This window comes from Megascapheus bottae, unplaced genomic scaffold (assembly GCF_031878675.1).
Source record: "Megascapheus bottae isolate mThoBot1 unplaced genomic scaffold, mThoBot2.hap1 H_1, whole genome shotgun sequence".
Lineage (NCBI taxonomy): Eukaryota > Metazoa > Chordata > Mammalia > Rodentia > Geomyidae > Megascapheus > Megascapheus bottae.
The window spans coordinates 349,496-373,885 of NW_028327858.1; the positions used below are offsets into that span (position 1 = coordinate 349,496).

Genomic DNA, 24,390 nt, shown 5'->3' on the forward strand with positions numbered 1-24,390 from the left:
ATCATTGGAACTTTTTAGCCTGAGTTTAGGATGACCGATAAAGCTACGTATGCTAGTGTTTCTTCACATTTTAATGTTGATCTTCAGCCTAGATAGACTGATTCTATGTACAAGCGATCAAGCTGTACTCAAGAAGCCATAGCTTTATGTCTCCAATACTGATAGTTTAAAATCTATGAAACACTAATTAACAGTGGCTCACACCTGTAATTCTAGCTGCTCAGGAGGCTAAGATCTGAGGACCATAGTTCAAAGCCAGCCTGGGCAGGAAAGTCCTGAGACTCTCCAGTTAAACCACCTTAATGTGGTAGAGCACTAGCTTTGAGCAAAAGAGCTTAGGGACAGCACCCAGGCCTCATGTTCAAGCCTCATGACCAACAAAATAATGAAATAAAATAAAACCTATGAAAGAAAGAACGAACTTGTACAGATGCACAGATGACATCTGCTAAGTACTTAAAGGAAAAAATATTATAAATCCAATACAACCTTTTCCAGAATATATATATATATGTACATATATTTATGTACATACATACAGACATACATACATACAGATAGATAGATAGATAGATAGATAGATAGATAGATAGATAGATAGATAGATAGACTTCCCAGGCTACTTTCTTAGTTCACAACTCAATTACAAGTGCCAAGGAGGTCACTGCAAGGAGGAAAGAAGCCAATGTTGCATGTATAAATATATATTATTTTTCCTATCAAAGTGAAAGAAGGTAATATGGCATGATCAAATAGAGTTTATTGATTTTTACCAGTCCTAGGACCTGAAGTCAGGGCTTGAGCACTGTTGTTGGGCTTTCTCAAGGCTAGAGCTCTACCCCTTTGAGCCACAGCACCACTTCCCACTTCCAGCTTTTTCTTTTTTCTGTATATATGGTACCAAAGACTTGAACCCAGGGCTTTGTGCATACTAAGTAAGCTTTCTACCACTAGACCATGCTCCTGGCCCTAGAAAATCAAACTAATCCATTCAGTGAAGGAATGCATTTGGCCACACTTTTTTCCATTCTTACCAAAAATTTTCAACTAACTTTCAACCTCTGGTTGTAGATTGCTGACAAAATAAAATTAAAATAGCAAATAGCACCATTTTTGTGTGTGGGGGGGTCATGGGGCTTGAGGTTGGCCTGGGCGCTGTCTATGTACCAAGGAATCAAACTCAGGACTTGGTGCATGCTAGGCAAGCACTCTACCACTAGGCCAAACTCCTAGACCGGATAGTACCGTTTTTAATGGTGAAACATCTTGAAGAGTTTTTTGTAAAGTTCTGTAAAAGGTAAGTATTTTCACCATTATACCTTCAGTCAGAATTTTATTCAGCTAATGTGTCAGGCAAGAAAAAATGTCCTAAAGACTAAAAAGGAAGAAGTAATTCATGTTAATTTGCATATGTAGAATCCATATTGAACTTTTAGGATATAGGTTGAAATATCCTTTATCTAAAATGTTTGGGGCCAGAATTGTTTAGGATTTGGGTTCTTTTTCCAGACTTGGAAATATGTGCATGTACACTGAAATAACTTGGGAATGGAAGCCAATTCTAAATATGGAATTCATATTTCAAATGCAAGCCTAGCCTACAGGCAATTTTATATAATACTTTCAGTGCGCCTGTGATTTGACTACAACCTATCACATGAGTTGGGGTAGGAGTTTATCACTTTGGCATCATTTTGTTGCTCCAAAAGTTTCAGATTTTGGAGCACTTCAGATTTGAGATTTTTAGGTTAAGGACAATCAATTTGTACTACGCTAGCAGATATATTTCTATATACTAACCATTGGAATCTATAGCTTAAAGAAATACACCATTTAGATAGACTAGCATAATAAAACAACATTCTTCAGGAAGATTGAAAAACAAAACCTTTGCACTGAAAATTAAAACACTGTTAAGGACTTTAAAGAAGATTTAAATGTCATCATCTCATGTTCACTGAAAGACAAAGTTTTCAAAATGTATATTCTCCCTGAATTGATGAACCAATAGGGAGTTAGATTGGTGGAAGGTGCCATAGGATGACAACATCCAGCATGATAACAGTCAGCACAGCAACAGGGAGGTCCAGACTGGGTAATCTTAAAAGCTGGTCCTGCTAGATGCCCACAGCTCATGTCTGTAAGCCTAGCTACTGAGGAGTCTGAGATCTGAGGATCTAGGTTCCAAGCCAACAAAAGCAAACAACCACAAATAGCCATTACAAAGGAAAGAAGGATAGAAGAGAGGAGGGAAGGAAGGAAAGGAAATGAATAGAAAGGAAGGGAAAGGAAGATTGGTTCTAGGACAGTAAACAGTAGGTACAAAAGAGAGTTGAGTGCTCAGCTTGGGGATAGATTTGTGGACATAGCGGAATGTTGTGAGGTCTGAGGTCTTCTGTGTCCATTGTGGTCATAGTTACCCCAACTGTACACATTTGTCAAAACTTTCTAAAATATGTGGATTTTATTTTTTATAAATTATACTTCAGTAAAGTCAGTTTTAAAGAGCTTACTTCATTGGCATACCTTTTGATTTATTTTTATTTTATTGATGATCCTGGGGCTTGAACTCTGAGTCTCGATCTTCTTTTGTTCAAGGCAAGCACTTTACCACTTGATCCACAGCACCACTTCTGGTGTGTGTGTGTGTGTGTGTGTGTGTGTGTGTGTGTGGATGTATGTTTGTGTGTGTATGTATGTTTGTGTGTGGGTGTGTAGTTTATTGGAGATAAAAGTCTCAGGTTCCTGCTCTGACTGGTTTTGAACCATGTTATTCAGATCTCAGCCTCCTGAGTAGCTAGGATTACTGGTGTGAGTCACTGGCACCCAGCTTATCCTTTTTAATGTAATTAAATATAATTCTATTTTTATCATTAAGGTGTTATACAGAGGGATTGCCATTTCACAGTGGTTACTAACTCGTAAAGCCTCACTTTTAGAGGAAAACTTAAATAGCATGCATGAGACCCAGCAACACGAACATAAATAAGTAGATGAATCAATGAATCAATCAGCCTTGTAATTACTATTAGTCATTTCCTGTATGTGTTTTCATTTAATTTGGAGTTTTAATTTTCATATTTACGGTATCATCTATTTGGTTATTTAATCTGCACCAGGAGAAGGGTAGCACTAGGGCTCAAAGCCATTTGTGTGTCTCCTGTTAGGTAAGCCCTGGATCATGGCGCTGTACCCTTACCTTCGACTCAGCTACTGTTGTTAGACTTTTATGCTTGTTTTTGGAGGGAAATATTTATGTGGTTATTTTCTTATTCTTTTCCCACATTGTGATGTTTCTGTAATGTGTTTTAATTAGAAGAGTTCTTAAATGTAGGATGGTTAGTACTGTGTCTTACTGCTCTTTGATTTTTTAAATGTTAAAACCAAACAGTATGAGTTCAGGGTCTGTGAACCCAGAGGTAACACTGCCCTGCCAGTCATGTTGAAGAAATAGCTCTGCAAAAATGATCTTGCCTTCTATTCAACAAAGAGTTTTAGTAATTATGTTTTAGCAATTGTGTTGCTAGGCACTGCAGGTACAAAGATAAAAGAGTACCGGCTCTCACAAAGAGCTCACAGTTCTAACATCTGAACAAACAATTACAGTGCATTAAGCAAAGTATGCTGTGGAAATATGTGGGAACATTCACCCCAGCTTATATGCATAAGTGCATTTGTTTGGAGTGGGTGATGCAACTAGGAAGATAGGAGAAAATAGGTCTTTGGTATTTTACTAAGCTGATTCTTGGAGAACAATGTGTGAAATTATCTAAGAAAAAGTGGGGAGGATATGAAGGATTATCCTCAGTGGGGAAGCAGGAGTATGAGCGTCATGAAGGAGCATGGGCACATTTAGGAAAATGATCATGTATGGCCATGGTTGGAGTGTGTGGTGTGAGAGTCCTGGGGACAGCTGGCGTGGGGGCGTGGTTACTGAGCTGCTCTACAGAGCACTATAAAATATTCAGAATGTTATGTGTAGAATTACTCCATAAAAATGTATAACAAAAACGATGCTGCTTCTAGAGCCTGGGAAAGACTAAGTCTTCAGAGTATGATTTAGGAGATAGTTTTTAATATGATATAGGACAAATGTGCCTGTAGGAATGATAAGACTTTGGTCTCATGAGCATCATGAATTAGTCAATTGTATTAATTCTCACTTGATTATAGAATACCTAGTTCTAATATACTTTCATCTAACACAGTAGACAAAATCATCATACCATAATCACAGTAATGCAGTTTAGCTTGAATTCAAACATGACAAGGATATGATAGGGAAACATCTAGGAGTTGTAGATTAAAATGTGATATAAACAAGAGTAGGAATTAGAAAGGGGCATGAGTCTTGCTGGGTTCAAATTTGGAACTTCTTATATGTTCTTCCTAGAATAAATAGAAAAGTTAATGATAGATATTAAAATTTTCAACTTCCATTTGATAACAACAGGTATCCAAGGAAAGAAATGAAGAAAATGCAGTTGTTTCAAAATTGAGAAACTTTTTTAAAATTTAATTTAATTATCAAGATGATGTACAGAGGGGTTACAGTTATATATGTACGGCAGTGAGTACATTTCTTGTTGAACATTATTACCCCTCTCTTGTTTTTCTCCCACTTTCCCTCCCACACCCAATCCCCACCCCAAGTTGTAAAGTTGAGAAACTTTTTCAGTGTGAGAAAGAATGCACCTTGGAGTGCATGGAATTATATTTTAGAGGGCATGACATTTTGTATGCACTTGAGGTATTTTCAAGTCCTAGAACCATTTCAAGCAATATTAGCTCTTCAAGTTTCCCATCCCTCAGGATAGAGTACATTAGCCAGACCGTAGGCAACTACTCAGTAAATGTTACCAGCTCTTATTCTGGAAAAAGGTGAAAGACTACTACAAATTCTATTACTGAGATTTTTTTTTTCCTTTTCTGAAAGGAGCTGTAGTACCAGAACATTCCATTCTACATTGCTGTTAACATATCACTACCCTTTTTGTACCCTTGCTTGCTTGATTGTATTGACAGTGCAGACTTTGCAAGAGAAAACAGAGAGAGAGCTTCAGCCACACATCCTTAACTTTGTACAGTGGAATGTTTTCCACTTCCTACTGGACAAGTTGGATCACATTACTGATAATCCATTACTGATAGTCACACACTGTATGTGAAACTGATAGTAGGCCAGGAGATACTTCTTAAAAAAAGAAAAGTGCTCACTTGATTTCCCTTTCCTCCCTCCTGCCCCTTTCTCTCCCTTCCTCTCTCTTTTGTCTGTCTTTGTGTGTGTGTGTGTGTGTGTGTGTGTGTGTGTGTGTGTGTGTGTGTGTGTGTGTGTGTGTGTGTGTGCTGGTTCTGGGAATTAAATTTAGGGCCATGGCTCTCTCCTTTAGATTTTTTTACTCAAGGCAGTGCTCTATCACTTGAACCTCACCTGGAATTCCTGGTCTTGTTTTAAAACCTTAAGGATCAAGAAATGAGAACCAATGACTTGGTTTTTCAATTGAGAAAAGTAGTTGTTCTGAATAAGATTGTACTGACAAAAAGTTGCTAGCGATATGCAGAGTATGGTTTACATCAGGGATTATTTCAGATCATCAAGAAAATAAACCAAGCAAAGAATTCATACTTCAAAGCATGGGACAAAAGTAATCTGAACCCTAATTTCAAATAAATGTAGTGAAGTCCTTTACCACACACACACACACACACACACACACACACACACACACACACACACACACACACACACCTCTCATCAGTGTTTCCCAGTGAAATTTTCTGGCATCAAGATCCCCAAGCTTCTCCTGCTCTCTCCTCAGTGATCTGGAAAGACTTACCTGCTCTGGGATGTACTCAAAGTTAGTAGTTTTTTAGCTTACTTTACAAATGGGTTTGAGTTATACAGTCAGATATATAGTGTGTTGCTTTAAGAGAGATGACAAGCGTGGCTGGCCTCAGTGGAGGAAATGCATAAGTGGTAAATCCTTTTTTTTTTTTTTTGTCAGTCTGTCATAGGGCTTGACTCAGAGCCTGGATGTTCTGGCTAGTGCTCTACCACTCTGAGCCACAGTAACACCACTTCAGTTCTCTGGACCCATGGACTCCTGCCTAGGCTGACTTTAAACTGTGATCCTAAGATCTCAGCTTCCTAGTAGCTGGGATTACAGGTGTGAGCCACCAGCACCTGGCTGGTGAGTCCTCTTTAACTTTGGAAGAAATGTCCCATCACATGGTTGGGCTCTCAACAACTTTATTAAAATGGCAAGTTTCTGTCTTTTCAGAAGATTGAATTTGCAGCTGTGTCCCATGTGTATATCTTACGAAGGCATTGCATCACTCACCTCTTCTGCTCTTGTTCTACTAGTTTCTGTCATCCAAAGGCAGTTATGGAATGATGAGGAAGCAAAGGTCCCTGCAGAACAGAGTGTAACATAGATCTAGAATACTTTTATTTATCTTGAAGCAAGAAAACAGAGGAGTTGCTGGATTTACCAGATGAAAAACAACCTGCTAACTTTTGTTCTCCTTGGATTGTTATAAAGAAAAAAGAAAAACCAAACCACTTGCTAATAATTATAAGTATCAGACACCAAGAATGTCTTAATTTGCTCAATTAGAATATACCATCTGGAGTGGCAACTGCAGTTGAAGTCATCTTCTAATTAAGCTTATGATAATCTGCCACCATTTTTCAAGCCCATTTATTTTTACAGTGGCCAAGCTAGTAAAGGCATAAACCAAACCTGTAATTCTGACATCTCTGCTTTTCCTTTGGGTTGCAAGTTTAGAGACCACTACCTGTCTTCTTCTCCTCCTCTTCTTCTTCTTCCTCCTCCTCCTCTTCCTCCTCCTCCTCCTCTTCTTCCTCTTCATCTCCTCTTCCTCCTCCTCCTTTTCCTTCTAAAATGCTTTGAAACCTTGGTTTCAGAGTTACAGTGATCTTATAAAATAATATAAGAAATGCTTTCTTTTTGGTTTGTGCATAGGTGAATCCATCTTGGTCTAACATTTTCCTTTTGAGGAACTTTTAAAATAATTATTTATTTTATGTAGTAGTTATTAGATTATATAACCTTTATACTTCAACTGGGGTCCATTTTGATAGCTCATTTGTTGAAGAGTCTCTATATTTTATAAAAGGTATTTATTGTATCTTAGCAGATGGTACACAGTTTTGATTTGTCCCCTTCCTTATAATGTTCATTTTGATCTATTCATTAAGATGATGCCTATTAGTTTTCAATTACGTAAAATGACCCTGTATAACCAATAAATAATATATAGAAAGATTCTTTGTATATGTATACATTTCTGGTTTCTCAAAACTCCTTCAATGTGGGCAGGGAGTTTGGCCTATTGGTAGAGTGCTTGCCTAGTACTCACAGAGACCTGAGTTCAGTTCCTCAATGCCACATACATAGAAAATGCCAGAATTGGTGCTGTGGCTCCAGTGGTAGAGCACTAGCCTTGAGAAAGTCCAAAGACAGCGCTCAGGCCCTGAGTTCAAGGCCCACGACTGGCAAAAAAAAAAATCCTTGTCCGGGAGTGGCCTACTGGTAGCATGCTCACATAATGTGCATGAAGCTCTGGGTTCAATTCCCCAGAACCACATACACAGAAAAAGCCAAAAGTGATGCTGTGACTCCAGTGGGCAGAGTGCTAGCCTTGAACAAAAAACGTTCAGGGACATTGCCCAGGCCATGAGTTCAAGCCTCCATGACTGGCAAAAAAAAACTTTCCATTTACTCGTGCACTTCCTTATATCCATGTAAATTCCTGGTTTCTTTTTTTATTGAGTGAGCCATAATCCATTACTATAGTTATTAATTTGGAAATTTAATTGTTAGTGGGGTTTGGCTGGTGAGGCCTATTTCAGGCTGATTTGTTTGTCTAGGTAAACTACCTCCATCATTGTTTGAACATGTCTCATGTTCACCACAACCAAGCTTATCTTGTACTTCCCCTGCCTTCTGCTACCCCTCTTCATAGCTTTAGAACTGAAAACTTCAAAGAGGGAGGGATAAACAGAAAATGCATTCCTTTTCAATGTCTCTAGGATTTGAAATAATGTTATGTTTTATATATTGCCATATTTTTCTTCCTGAGTTGACTTTTCTAGCCATTTATTGATTTTATTAGCTTTTTTGTGAATTGTATTTTAGTTTGCTGATGCTTTTAAAATTTATACATGTTTTTGTTTTGCTGCTCTTCATTTCATCCCCCCTTCTTTAGATTTAATTTTTTATGTTATTATTTTATGATGTTACCGGCCTTGACCTCAAGGCCTTGTGCTCTAGCTCAGGTGATTTTTTTAGCTCATGGCTAGCACTCTACCATTTGAGCCATACTTCCATAACACCTGTCTGTGTATGTGTGCTGGTACCAGGGCTTGAACACAGGACTGTGTGCTCTAGCTCAGCTTTCCCTCACAGCTTGTAAACTACCACTTGAGCCATTCATTTGTTGTTTTTTTTTAAATTTTTCTTGAAATGCATGTCTACATCATCATTGTTTAACAACATACCCTCCAATATATGCACTTAGACCTCTAAATTGCCTCTCAACATAGCTTTAGACACAGCCCACAAGTATGTAAAGTATTTAAATTTTAATCATTTTCTTCAGTATATATAGGTTTGTTGCTGTTTTGTGACAGTCCTGGAGCTTGAACTCAGTGCTGGGGCATTGTCCCTGATCTGTTTTGCCCAAGATTAGTGCACTAGCACTTGACCCACAGCTCTGCTTCAGGCCTTTTGGTAGTTAATTGGAAAGTCTCCCAGGCTTTCCTTCTCAGGCTGCCTTCAAACCATGACCCTCAGAGCTCAGCCTTCTGAGTAGCTAGGACTACAGGCATGATCCACTGGTGCCCAGCTATCTTTTTTTCTTTTCTATTTCCTGGAAAAACTAAAAGCATTAGATTTCAAAACTAAAGTCTGCTTTGAATTTAAGGAACCCATTTGGAAAAGAAGATGGAGAAAGATGAGGAAGAGAAAAAGGGAGGAGGAGAAAGAGGAGAGGCAAAAAATAAGGCGGAAGAGGAGAGGACAAGGAAGAAGATGAGAAGAGGACGAGAAGGTAGAGAAAGGGAGGATGAGGAAAAGGCAAAAAGAAGGAAGTGGGGAGAAAGGAAGGCAGAGGCGGCAGAGGTGGAGGAAATTAAGAAGAGGAGGGGAGACAAAGAAGCAGAAGAAGAAGGCAGAGGAGGAGAAGAGGAGGAGGAAGAGGGAGGAGGAAGAGGGAGGAGAAAGGAGGCATAATTTGTCTTTATTCTTTCTAAGGTTTTTTTAGATCCCCTTTTAGTGTTCTCTGGGACAATTAGCACTGCTAATTCAATGGAAAATGGAGCATGCTGTGAAAGAAGAACCCAAACTCTAATTACCTTCTAAACATTAATCTGTAATCCTTGTATTTCAGATCTTACAGAAGTCACCACATGCACGCCTGCTTCCTCTTACTTAGAATAGGCAAGAAGAAAGCCAGTATCTCTAGTTTCATGAATCTATTCGTAGGAAAGGTGACTGGCTATAGCAAACACACACATATGCTCATTAATTGTCCAAAAGCACACACTTTAGGGTTAAGTGAAATGGAAGCCAGCCACGATCTCTGTTCCCTGCTTCAGAAGTGTCCCTGGATGGAGGCAGTGCTCAGAAGTTCAATTCCAGCTACTATGTTGGCAGAAATCAGGAGGATTACAGTTCTTGGCGAGCCCAAGCAAAAAGTTAGACTACATCTCAACGATATGTTGGGTGTGATGTAAGAGACTTAGCTGGTAAGACCCAGATATCCTGGGTAAAAACACAAAACCTACTCAAAAAATAACTTAAGCAATAAGGTCTTGGGAGCAGGCTCAAGTGTTAGAGCACCTGCCTACCAAGCACAAGGCCCTAAGTTCAAACTGTAATATCGCTGCCTTCCCCCCAAAAAATATATCCCAAGAGACAACGAGTAGGATTGAAGGCAGTCTTACACAAGGGAAATTATCAATAGATTCAGACCTAGCTTTGAGTACTCAGAAAAGCAACTGTTTATATGAGTTTTTAATTTTTATAAATTTAACAATGTAAAATAAATGATAAAGAATTGTTGTCTCTAGGGGTTTTCCATATTAGATAGGTGAGTATATTTTAAACTTTATAACAGAAACAGATTAATATGCCTCCAATCTGAAATAATTTTGAGATTGTCAGAAAAGTGAACTGGATCATACAGGGTGCCATCTCCTTTCCTCAGTGTGATCTATCCTAATTAAATTCTCCTCTGAGCTTTAAGTAGGTGAGGAATGACTGCAAGGTAGAAAGATATGAGTAGAGGGAAATAATCTCTGCATTGTTCAAATAAAAATATAGTGGGTTATTTTCCCTACGAAACATCTCTCTTATTTGAAGGACTAATGTATAGAGAAGAAATTGGGCTTGTTTGAGATTCTTCCTCCCTAAGGAAGAATCAGGCTTAATTTCCAGGAAGAAGTTTGTTTATTTATGTATTTTTGATCATCGTAGAGCACCTTTATTTTAAATACAGCTAAGGTTTAAGAAACATTAATTACTATGGAATCATTGGCATCAAGTTTTATAATTCTAGTACCATGTATCTTCACACTTTTTAAAAATTGTTATTTTGAAGGTGAGATGCAGAGATTACAATTATATGGGCCAGGTAATGAGTACAGTGTCTTCTGTTCTCTCACTCTCTCCTAGTCCTGACAGTGGAGCTAACTGGACACTGGTGAACATGAACTACGCAACTTGTGGGTGGGACAGGAGGGAAGGACTGGGAGCAAGTGAGGAAAGGGAAGATATCAAATGTCTTTGTATTTTTATTTTTTTCTATGGATTCCAATGCTTAAACTTTGCCTTCTGGGCAAGGCACTGTGTCTGAACTTCCTTTGCTCAGGCTAGTGCTTTTCCACTTTAGCCAGAGCTCTGCTTCTGGCATTTTTTGTGTAATATTTATTGGAGATAAGAGTCTCACAGACTTTCTTGCTCAGACTGGCTTCAAACCTGGATCCTCAGAGCTCAGCCTGCTGAATAGCTACAATACAGGCATGGGCCAGTGGCATCTAGCCTCTGTATATTTCTCATTTCAATTATTGCTTTTTCTTTGGATCCTTTGGAGTACATTTTATTTCTAATTATTTAGTTTTCTATCAATTATCTGTTTTTCTCTCTGATTTCTAGTTTAATTCCACAGCACTCAGATTCCATGTTTACACTTCTAACTTCATAAAATATGTCGAACTTTAATTTATTACCCAGTATTTTAGAAGGTTTTAGAAAATTTTCACATTTAAAGTTATTTAAATATTAATTGTGTATATAAAATTGTGTAGAGTTTGAATACTCATTTTTTAAAAATTAAAGATGTAGTTCCCAACTACTGTCTTTAAGATGTTAGGATTAAGAACTACAGGCCCTAGTTTGTGTGTGTATGCATGTTATCTTTTCTAGGTCAAGTAAAAACCTCATGTTCTTTTTTTTTTTTTTTTTTAAACCTCATGTTCTTTAGGGACTTTGCAGTAGGCAGATAGTAAATTGATGCTGTAGATGTATTTGTGCTGAATTCTTTTATATCCATAAAAGTAAAGGTATATTATTTTTATAAAAACAAGAGTATAAAATTAAATAGTAAATCAAGAACGAAGGTAATCAGGAGGTGTTCTTATTTTGGTATTTGCTAGTCTTCTTAGAAATTTATTCTTAAGGGCCGGGAGGTTGGCCTAGTGGTAGAGGGCTTGCCTAGCATGCACAAAGACCCAGATTCAATTCCTCAGTACCACATACATAAAAAAAAGCCAGAAGTGGTGCTGAGGCTCAAGTGGTAGAGCTCTAGCCTTGAGAAAGCCCAAGGACAGTGCTCAGACCCGGAGCTCAAGCCCAGGACTGGCAAAAAACAAAAAAAAAGAAATTTATTCTTAATATTGATGTTTATTATATAAACTATAACATAAATCATGATACTTTATGAATTTGTCTTGAAAATTTTCCAATATTAATTAAATTTAAGCTAATTCTTAGTTATTATACTAAGCATAACAATAGTCACCAAATAGACCAGAAAGAAATTGCTGTAAACATTAAAAGGAGAAATCCTTATGATCATGTATGTTAATGAATTTTTAATTCTGTACACATTTTCCTGTTCTTCACTTTGAAAAGTGAAGTATGACCATAAAGATGTCAGGATAGCATTGTGTTTTAAAGACTTAATCATGGTAAGTTATACATTCCAATTCAAAGCTTTTAGCACTTTCTCAAATCTAGAAAACAGTATCAAAGCCTACCCATTGAGCATATCTGGAATCTTTGGATTCACAAACCTCCTTGTGTAATTAATTTGTACCTTGGTCTTTGGAGTAAAAGTCAGTCTGAATGAAAGCCAGATGGCTGGAGCTTAGTTGTAATAAAGTACTGGTTGAATAATACAAAGGAACAAGCCAGACAAAATTATCTTATCCTAATCAAGCAAAACTAAATTTTGCTGTTGCAGTGTGTGGGTGGTGGGGGAAGCCCTAGAGAGAGAAAAAATACTGTAAACAAATGAAAACTGATATCCACAAACAGGCAAACAGGAGCATAAGGAAGGTATACTGATCAACCCTGCTTATTTCCTGGTTGTAATCTTCTCTCTGTCTGGCTCCTTCCTGGACTCTTGTTCAGAGTATCTACTCTTTTCTATGTTGGTATGACAATGAAGCCAGCCTTCAAATTTCTGAGCCAGTTATGACCATCCCATTTCTCCTGCCAGTGAAAGGCTTGTCCTAGACAGCCTCACTTCTCTCCAGTGAGATCTGTGAGCAATATGCCAAGATTTCTGATAGAAATCACCTCTCTTTTTAGAACAAAAGTGAAGGACAGACCTCCCACTGCATTGGGAAACTATTGGCTTCATGGTCCAGGAAGTTTTAGGTATTACCTACCATTTAGCTTAGTTCAATGGCTGATTAAATTTGCATCCTTAGAGGAAGATATTAATGCTGTAGAAGTGGTATCAGTTGAGACTGAACTTAAAACCAATGGCATATGCAACTAGTCATTTTTTAAAAGGACCATTTGAGCTAGAAATGCTTTCTGTAAACCCAGTGGATACGTGTTTTAAGGAGTACAGACACAGAGGTGGGGTGGGGTGGGGTGGGGTGGGGTGCCCTCACAGCAGAGGCATGACAGCCCAACCTTTGGTCTGTGTGAAGGCTGTCAATATCAGCGATTGGGCCTGGCTCACGGCACTTGATTTTAGGATTCTAGGTCGAGGTAAATGTAAAAAACAGTTCTGACCACGCTATGCTGAATGCTGGGTGAGATTTATCCCCATAACTTAAGAAAATAGGTAAGTTTTTATGCTTGGTTTTTTCTCCAATGCTTTATTATTATTATGATGATGATGATTACTTTGGCTAGAGAAGCCACAGATCAGAACAGAATAAACTATACATACTGCTGCAGTTGATTTGGGAGAGGAAAACTAAATTAAACAGTAAATTCAATAAAACTTATTTTAAAGGTATTTTACAGTCTCTCTCTTAATATATTTTTCCTGATCTTACCACACAGGAAAGGAGAAGAGAACCAGATTATTTTATTTCTGTACCTGGACTAGGCAAGAAAAAAACTCATTTAGTAGATTTGACAACTACATTGTCAAACAATGTTTAATTCAGTTTGAAGTTATTTATACTTATTGTATAGTATTCTGTATATTGAGGCTAATGGGAAACAGTGACCAGATTCTTAATCATTATCAGGAAACTGCATTCAGAGAATGAGAAGAACACCCCCACTGGACGAATTGCAGCCGCCACCCTATCAGGATGACAGTGGTTCTCCCCATCTCTCATGTACACCCTCAGAAATGGGGGACAGTAAATGTGAATTTTCCCACTGCAACAACAGTCCACGATGCTCATATAACAAGTGCCCAAGTGAAGGAAGTACAGGTCATGAAATAGAAAGTTATCATAATAAAGGATATGAAGAAGACGTTCCAAGTGACAGTACTGCAGTCCTGAGCCCTGAAGTAAGTAAAAGCACATGCAGGTTTGAAAATGAATGTGATGTGAAGGGTAAGCTCTTCTCTGCTTGGTGAGAAGATTGGGTATCATCTTTTCCCTTTGTAGCTTCTGCCACCGGTGTCTATCCAACAAACCTACTAGGGCTGCCTCGACTAGTTTTCAGCTACCTTCCTCTCAGTTAGCTACAATGAGTAGCTAACAATGGGTTGCAGCCTTTTTTTTTGTTTTTAAACTTACTTTATAGTCAATGTTCTGAAATGACATTTTTATTCATCTTGAAATCACTACTTGCATTACAATTATTTTACTTTGGATTTTTTTTTAGTGTTCATGTTTCATGGCCCTTTCAAAATAGTCCTCTTAATTTTATAGAAAATGAGAGGGATAAATGATGATCATTTTTACTGATGAAATTTGAATGTATTTGGTATCATATATCAGTAGTTAGTTGTTTAAGTGATATTTTGGAGCAAAAATATAAAAATGACAGCAAATGTAATTGCTGCCATGTCAAAATATTGTCATATTCTAAAAAATGATTTTTGTATCTTCGTACAGTGATAAAAATGTTAAGGCAATTTAGAAGTTTTCATAAAACAGTTATTTTTTGGATTTGCTTTCCATATATGTTTTAGATTATAAATATTTACGACTTTGTTCCTGAAAACATTGATTCAAACCATAGTATGTCTGCATTCTTACTGAGTGGATTTTCTGATCAGCAGTCAAAAGTACATAATAAAGGTCGTTTTTCAATTCAAAGAACAATTAAGATGCAGATAGAATTGCCTTAATGGAAGAAATTCTTCCATGATTGTGAACTTTTGTATCTGTTACTACTTATCTAATATTTCAGTCACTAAAAACTTCTAAATAGGTACCTATTAATATATACTTAATACCTATTTACATATCAGTATGTTATAGGTTTCTGAGATCAATATTTCTTTGTCCTCTTTCACTAAACAGTTTGATATCTCTGCCTTGTGGTTTTGCTGTATAGGTAGCCATCAAGTTAGCAATGAAGCAAGGATCATAGAATTAACAATAGCAGTTGCTACAATGAGTTGTTCTAGAAATTTTCTTATGAGCTTTATCTAGTAGTTCACTTAATTCTCCCAATCATGTTTATAAGTTTTGTTTTCCTTTTACAAATGAAAACCTAAGACTCAGAAGCAATTTTCCTAAGTGCAAGCATGTCTTAAATAGAACTGAGATAGTTGGGTGCCAGTGGCTCATGCCTGTAATCCTAGCTACTCAGGAGGCTGTTATGTAAGGATCACGGTTCAAAGCCAGCCCAGACACAAAAGTCCATGAGACTCTTTACCTCCAATTAACCACCAGAAAGCCAGAAGTGGTACTGTGGCTGAAGTGGTAGAGTGCTAGCCTTGAGCTAAAGAGCTCAGGGACAATGTGCAAGCCCAGAGTTCAAGCCCCATGTCAAAAACAAACAAACAAAAAAACAAAAAACTGTGATTCCAACACCCAGGTCTGTCTAAATATAAGAAAAATAATTTACACAAAGCAGGACCCACAGACCAGACTGAAGTGCTCAAATCAGATAAATGAGTGTGGGCACACACATATAGGTGTGTGCTCATCTCTTTGGGGGACACATCAAGAAATCAGAATAAGATGATGTAGATTACCACGCCTAGAACAGAATGTTAGTAGGTGTGAGTAAAAAGATCACACTATGTGAATTGCGGCTTCTGTGCCCATACATCAGTTTTACTGTTTTTGTTCCATTAGCATTCCTATTTATCATGTGGTCACAAGGATCAGAGTTGAGATTTGATTAAGGATACCTAGAGCCTAAATTAAACATTCATTTCATGGGAGAGAGGCCAAGGCAAATACACATGGCTACCACTGAGACTCGCCTGTTAGCCTTCTAAGCAGAAGTAGGCTAAGTTGAACACGTAAGGAGAGAAGCCATCAACCCAGAGACCACATGACCATGGCTTGCTCTTTCTATCCAGAATTATAGGTATCACTCATGCTGTCACATGCCCTGTAGTTTGTTCATTTGTACTCTCCGTAGTTCCACACGTTTCCTAGGTTGTCAGCTTAGTTACTGTGTTTCATGAATCATCCATTCTTGGATCTCATAAGCTACTTGGAGACCTACCTCTGTAATCAACTAAACCATCCCCTTACTTCAGAAGCTGCTAATTTGCTAGCATGGACTAGTATCAAATTCACTCTTGTTTTTTTCCAGCTTATTTCACATTTTTGTCATCAACATGATGTATCAAATAAAAAAATCTAAAAAATCTGTATCTTTCCTGGTTTAATCCAGGCTATTGCCACCATGGAGCCTATCCACATATGGGATTCAGTTGATAGATAAGAAAGGGCTCAGAAGACTTTTTATGAGGAGTTCATAACTCCATTGATGACCTCTTACCAACTAACAGCTTCATAAAACTTTGATTTGAACTCTTTGAAGAACGATAAAATTCCCAGTGTAGTCTAGATAGAATGACACTAAATGAAACAATTGCAGGAAAAAAATAGGTGCAGTTTCTATAGTTCTTTAACTTTTGAAATTAGCATTGGAATATAATATTCTATTTTTGAATTCTGGTTAAAAACTGAAGTAAATATAGTCTATCGTCTGGGGAAAAATACTTGATTGCAGAAGTATTTAAAGGCCTTTGTGATTATACTTTCATATTTTGTTTCCATTGATTTTTAAGTTGAAATGAATTTGTATTGTATTAGAGGTATGCATTTTAGAATAAGCATTGAAAGTGGAATCCAAGTTCTCTCTACCATTATATTACCCATCTTCTTCCTCTCTTGCCAAATGTTGAGTTGCCAATTGTATGTAGTATTTATGTCTCCAGTAAACTTGGTAAAGAACAGAGATAGGCATTAAGATGTATTTTAAGTATCACTAATAAAACATATTTAATGTCCTCAAAATTATGATAGGGAATATCACATTCTAACTATATCTTTATTATACGAAGATTTTAGTTTAATTTACTGCCAACACCAATCTGACCCTACAGGGTAGTTTGTCATTTTTACTCAGTGCTAATTATTATACTTTGTGATAACAAAGGAAAATTATTTTTATTTCATTCACTAAAGAAATATTAGTCATTTATTTACATGGTAGATTCAACAATAGAGCTAAAAACTGAAAACATTTAAATTTGCTTTTTTTAGGACATGTCAGCTCAAGGATCCTCTTCACAGCTTCCTAAGCCTTTTGATCCTGAGCCAGAAGCTAAATATGGCACACTGGATGTGACTTTTGACTATGACTCACAAGAACAGAAGCTTCTGGTAACAGTGACAGCTGTCACAGACATCCCAACATATAACAGGACAGGTGGCAACTCATGGCAAGTACACCTTGTTCTTCTACCTATAAAGAAACAGAGAGCAAAAACCAGCATCCAGAGAGGACCATGCCCAGTCTTCACAGAAACATTCAAATTCAATCATGTTGAATCTGAGATGATTGGAAATTATGCAGTTCGGTTTAGACTGTATGGTGTACATCGCATGAAAAAGGAAAAGATTGTGGGGGAAAAGATTTTTTATTTAACAAAATTGAATCTTCAAGGGAAAATGTCATTACCTGTAATACTGGAACCTTCTTGCAATCATTCTGTGAGTATCTCATTAAATGACCTGGATACCGTTTATGTTTATGGTATATATTTTACACAATGTAAAAAATAACCTATAATCAACCCAACAAACTTACATTACTTACAAATGAACAAATCTTTACAAAAAGTTTAAGCCTTGAATAGGTAGGTGATTTTTTTCCTATAAAAGTTACCCTTGAAGATGGTACATGATTTATTTTATGCTTCACAGTTCTAGTCCAATATCTTACATATCTGTTCCTTTGTTGATCATGTGCTAAGTAGTTGATTGTCATATCACCTAAACTACTTACATTACTTTTGCATTAAAGCTAGGTTATGCCTCCTGATATTATAGCTCAAGTGATAGATCACATGCCTAGCCAGTGTGAAGCACTGAGTTCAAGTCCAAATAGAGAAACAAAGCAAAACAAAATAGCATGTGGTATTAAGATGGATCTTAGTCCCCTATCTTATTTTCGGTACTTCAGAAATAATGTCGTGTTACTTTGTATTGCTGTCTAAATTATGATTGATTACCTTTCCCTACCATGAAATTATTTAAAAGAAGGAAGGTCTGACATTATTATACTTTCTATCCTTCCTCCCCAAGTTTGAGACAAGGTTGTCACTTTATATCAGCCTGGCCTTCAACTCCTGATCCTCTTGCTTCTACAGTGTTTAAATCTGAATAAGCATATTCATCTTTTGCTCTTAGAAAATGTTTTGTCAAGAGTAAGCACCTCAGGGCCGGGAGTTTGGCCTAGTGGTTAAAAATGCTTGCCTTGCATGCATGAAGACCCGGGTTCGATTCCTTGGTACCACATACATAGAAAAAAGCCACAAGTGGTGCCGAGGCTCAAGTGGTAGAGCTCTAGCCTTGAGAAAGTCCAAGGACAGTGCTCAAGTCCTGAGCTCAAGCCCAGGACTGGCAAAAAAAAAAAAAGGGGGGGAGCCGGGAGTTTGGCCTAGTGGTTAAAGTGCTTGCCTAGCATGCGCGAAGACCCGGGTTCGATTCTTTGGTACCACATACATACAAAAAGCTGGAAGTGGTACTGAGGCTCAAGTGGTAGAGCTCTAGCCTTGAGAAAGTCCAAGGACAGTGCTCAGGCCCTGAGCTCAAGCCCAGGACTGGCAAAAAAAAAAAAAAAAAAAAAAAGAGTAAGCACCTCATACTGGTAAAAAAAAAAAATTAATAAATCATTTATTTAAAAGAACTACAGTAAACAGACAGACAGACAGACACACACACACACACACACACACACACACACACACTAATGAAACTTTTGAAGAGCTAAAATATGAAGAGAAAAATCTTGAAAGCCATAAAGAAAGCAACATACAGAGAGCAACTATGTGGACTTACAGCCAGCCAGGGTAGAAAAGTCCGTAACTTTTCCTCTTAGTTGCTGAATTTTCAGTAACTAAGAGCCTGAATTAGAGATGTGCCTCAAGTGGTAGAGTTCCAGTTATGAGCGAAGAGGCAGAGTAAGAGCTTGAGGTCCTAAGTTCAAGCCTCATGAGGTACTAATACATATACCAAAAAAAAAAATTAAGCAGAACAGAAAAACATAGCATTGTCTCTCAATTTATAGACTGCCTGAGAAAGCATGAAGCTGAGTTCAAACCCCAGTACCACCAATATCAATGAGGAAAGAAATAAAAAAAATTAATAATAAATGTGGGAGTTTGGCCTAGTGGTAGAGTGCTTGCCTAGCATGCACGATGGCCTGGGTTCGATTCTGCAGTACCACATACATAGAAAAGGCCAGAAATGGTGCTGTGGTTCAAATGGCAGAGTGCTTGCCATGACAAAAAAGCTCCAAGACAGTGCTCAGGCCCTGAGTTCAAGCCCCAAGACTGGCAAAAAATAAAAAATAGAAATAAAATAAACGTAAAAATAAAGAAGTTTCTTTATATTCCTAATTTGTTGAGATTTAAAAGTAGATGATGTTTACTGAAATAATTGGAGTACTTTCTCTTTTTTTTAAGCTTAAAGAGGAAAAGGACATTGACTATTTTTTTTTTTTTTTTGCCAGTCCTGAGTCTTGAACTCTGGGCCTGGGCACTGTCCCTGAGACTCTTTGTGCTAATGGCTGGTGCTCTATCACTTGAGCCATAAGTGCCCCTTCTGGGCTTTTTCTGTGTATGTGGTACTGGAAAATCAAACCTAGGGTTTCATGCATGCAAAGCGAGCACTTTACTGCTGAGTCACTTTCCCAGCCCAAGTACATCGACCTTTTAAATTTTATTTTTATTGGCACATAATAATTATATCTATTGATGGAATACAGTATGATATTTTGTTATATTTTGTAAGTGATCAGTTGGGTTAGTCAGAATAAACTGATAGATTTTAAGTTATAAACTATTCTTGGATTCTGGAAAAAGAAAATGTTTTCTCTGTGCTGATATAGAGAAATTTCAAATTCCATAGTTGTTTAGTTGTTCTTTTCTCTTTTTTTTTCAAGATTTGATTTGATTTTTTGTCAGTCGTGGGTCTTAAACTCTGAGCCTGGGCACTGTCCCTGAGCTCTTTAGCTCAACACTAGTGCTCTACCATTTGAGCCACAGCACCACTTCCAGTTTCCTGGTGGTTAATTGAAGATAAGAGTCTCACAGAGTTTTGTGTTGGGCTGACTTTGAACCACAATCCTCAAATCTCAGCCTCCTGAGTAGTTGGATCACAGGCATGAGCCACTGCACCCAGCTGATCTCTCTTGCTTTGCATTTTTTTCCAAATTAGTTGTACTATAAGATCTCTGCATGCCACAGTTGTGAGGTTAAACTTACACAAGTTTATGACTCATGAATCTGATCATTAAAACACAGTATTAATAGTGTATGTGCATTTTCTAGCCAATTGTGATTGCTCATAACTATAATCCTAGGATTGCAAAATTTGAGGCCAGGGTGGACTACATAGTCAGTTCAAGCCTAGCTTGAGCAACATAGTGAAACTTAGTCTCAAAATAAAATGAAAAAGGGCAGGGAATGTATAAGACTCTGAGTTTAAATGGTGGTACAAAAAAATATAAACATACCAGGTACCAATGGCTCACATCTAGCTACTTAGGAGACTGAGATATAAGGATCACAGTTCAAAGCCAGACAGTGCAGGAAAGTCCATGGGTCTCTTATCTCAAATTAAACATCAGAACAGCCAGAAGAGGAACTGTGGTTCAAGTGGTAGAGCACTTGCCTCGAGCAAAAAAGTTTAGGAACAGCACCCAAGCACTGAATTCTTTTTTTTTTCTTTTCATTTTATTTATTTATTTTTTTATTGTAATTAGTAAAAGGATTACATGATATTTGCCAGATAGAAGGTGCATTAATTCTCATACATTGATACCCTTTCACATGTCTTGGTACCCGTTTCCCTCCCCCCCCACACCCCCCACCCATCTTGGTTTTCCCCCCTTCCCTATCAAATTTCAAATATCCGAATACAAATAAATTCAATATATCAGATAACAAAGTGAGATACTATACCAATATGAGATAACCAAGGGACAGCAAAGGAGATGAGAGACAACATAGTACATTAAGGACAACAATCATTCATTATATGGCTTTTGTTTCACTATCCTGAAGGTCCTTTCAATTAGCTTCACATTATATGTCCTTATGTATCAAGATTTTGCTCTATGCCAAGCACTGAATTCTTGTCCCAGGACCTGCACCTCCACAAAAAAAGAAAAGTATGTGTGTATCTGTGTACATATCTATGTATATGATATATGCATATATGTATACATATAATACATGTTTATGTGTTATATGTATATATATAAATACATACAGTATATGTACATATAGACATATACATATATATTTTCTATAGATGCTATAGTGTTGTTTTCTTTGCTTAAATTTTAATATTAACTGCATGGAGAAATCTCATTATTATAGTTTATTTGACTGGGTCTTTCTCTCATTTTGTAAGATATATATATAAGAAATACATTCACTTCAAAAACCAGGTATCTTCATTTTTAACATGTTCTCTTGTTTGTTTTTTGACAGTACTGGGGCTTGAACTCAGGGCCTGAGCACTGTCCTTGGGCTTTTTCCTCAAGTCTAGCACTCTGCCACTTGAGCCACAGCACTCTTTCTGGCTTTTTCTATGTATGTGGTACCAAGGAATCAAACCCTGGTCTTCGTGCATGTTAGGCAAACACTCTACCACTAGGTCAAACTCCCAGCCCTTGTTGTTGTTGTTGTTGTTTTTAATAACTAATTGTTGTTGCAAGAATGTTGGTCTTTTATCAAGGGAAAATTTGAATCAAGCCAAAGAATACAGAAATTATATTTAATATATACTTACACTTTTACTTTTGTGGATGATAGTAGAAAAATGAATTTAATATAAAAATTTAGTTGTATAGCAATTTTTTAGGGACTTATTGGTGAATAACATTGAGAGATACAAAGTCAGTATCCTCACAATGACTTTCTGAGAACTAAACAATTGTGTTCTGCTGAGGACTGAAATTTAACTTTAAGATATGGTTTGAGTTATGCATCACTTGCTCATTGGATGACAGAAAGTATATTAAGAGTAAAGCTGAGTTCTTTCTACTAAGTAGGTTATATAAACTTGGTAAACTATTTTGGAAATAGATTTCTCACTGAAATGAAAGGATTAGGCCAAAAGAACTCTTAAGATTCTCTTCATCTCTGATACTGTGTGATTCTAATATCTATTGTAAAAGATGTTATGTAATAACAGACACAGGTAAATTTTAAATGAATTTTATATACCCACTATATCACATTTTGTGGTGACTATGTATCGTGGTCTCACTCCTTTAAACCTTATCCACAACTTTCTTATCTCAGCAAATGTTTTCTGCCTCCTAAAAATAAGCTACAAAATTAACCTTCCCAATCTCTCATTAGTAGGTTCAGCATGAGCTTTGTGACCTAGACATTATCACTCCTGTTTGTTTTCAGGAAACTTGAATGTAGACTGAACAAACAAAAGACATTATGCTTAAGTCATGGTTGGAACTGAGGGTAGGATCCTGGAGGTCAGAGTACAAGATAACACTGGCGCCGGGCTAGTAAGAGTTGAAGTAAAGTCTGTGACACATCTTATGGTCTGCAATATGATTTTACACCTGGTTCTTGAGAAGTTGAGCCATTAACTATTGTCTACTTGCCTCTATTTCTCTGACTTTGAGAGTCAGCATTAGTTTCCAGTATTTTCAGATAAGAACACTGAAATAAGCATATAGTTTAATCATTCAGTAATTGATTGTTTTAGTTATTTCTTACTCCATGCTCAATACCTGGGATGTTGTCAGACTTCCGACCATTATATACCTCTTTCAAAATCAGAAATTTCTCCAAGACTTCACTCACTCGCTCCATGTGACTCTCCATTTAATTTTCATCTCCATTTAACAGCAGCAATAACAAAAGCCAGAACTGGAAGTATAGCTCAAGTGTTAGAGCGTCATCTTTGAGCAAAAAACGGCTAAGTAAAAGCAAAGATCTTCTGCCAGCCTGGAGGGTTAGGGGGGAGAATGGGAGAGATTTCAGGTCGTGAATTCTCAGTTAACCTCTATATAAGCCCTTGTTTCTCCAAGAACACTTCTTACTCCTGTCTCCTGATTGTTCCTTGTTTTATAAACCCTCGGGTTATTTCTCAGTCTCTAGGTCTGCCTGGATAAAGGCTGATTACAAATAGGTAATTAGACTGAGAAAATTAGGGAATAGTTTACAGCTCAGCCCAAGTGTTCCAGGGGTGGAAGAGAAGCTGAAGCCCTCTACCACCAGGGAAACCTTGATGTTTTCAAAACAGACTTAGCTGTGGAACAAATCCATATCACAGAGTGCTGTGAAAAGGTGCTGCTTTGAGGGTGTGACTTTTCTAAACTAAAGTACTTAGGGAATCAGATTACTTTGCTGCCTTGAAGCAGCCTTTAGGCAGGCCACAAGACTAGACAAAACCTTGGGTTTATAAACCAGAGAATAAGTGGTATCTATTGACTCTGGGTATGTATACCTCAGGACTGCCACTGAGGTATATATATCTAGAGGAGAATCTTGATTCTGGCTCAGGGGCCCCACACTAACTGATATGAGCAGCTTCATACTGAAAGGCCATTTCAGGAGGGGAAAAAAATGTACACTCTTGTGATAGAGAGCTCTGATTTGCAGAGTGATCAGTTTACAGTCTTTGTTTAGATACCGCCTGTTGCCCAGCAGGCTTTCAGACTGAGCCACAGCTAGGGGACTTAAAAATTAAAGAACAATTAGTGATCAGAGAGTTCTGGGACACTAACTAGTATCTATACTGCTCCCAGAGGTAGACATAGACAGGAAGAGAGTCCTGACTCTGGTTCAAAGGTCAACAGCCTTACCCTGACCAGTGAGCTTTATGCCTGAGAACTAGTTCAGAAAATAAGCCAGCTATCCTCTGCCAGTAGAAAGTTCAGATTACAGTATTTGGTTTCTATTTGGGTCCTGAAAGCAGTTTGCAACCAGGCAGGCTTTAAACAGAGCCACCACGAGTATGCTTGGAAGTTGGAGAACCGTCAGTGAGCAGGGATTTCTGGCTCACCCAGCCATGGCATTTGGGTAGAAGACTACCACCAGAGGCCAATGTGAATGAAAATAGAAAGGTTTGACTCAAGCAAGTGGAGGGCTTCAGGCAAGAGCTAGGGAAGCAACTAAGGAAGGCTCAGCAGTTGGCTGCTCCACCCTGCAAGCAGTTTCAGAAAACAGTGCTCACTCCTGCTGGTAGAGAGCTCAGATTGC

The 24,390-nt window shown here is 37.6% G+C and overlaps 1 protein-coding gene across 10 annotated transcripts in view; it reads left to right on the forward strand.

Moving 5' to 3' along the window:
- Window positions 1-24,390, forward strand: part of LOC150038959 (synaptotagmin-14) — a 133,435-nt gene that overhangs the window by 86,674 nt on the left and 22,371 nt on the right. For all 10 annotated transcript variants that reach the window (XM_090328084.1, XM_090328085.1, XM_090328093.1 and 7 more), the window contains 2 exons: window positions 13,742-14,013; window positions 17,189-17,638. In XM_090328084.1, coding sequence (XP_090184210.1) covers window positions 13,742-14,013; window positions 17,189-17,638 — 722 coding nt within the window. The remainder of the gene's footprint in view (window positions 1-13,741; window positions 14,014-17,188; window positions 17,639-24,390) is intronic.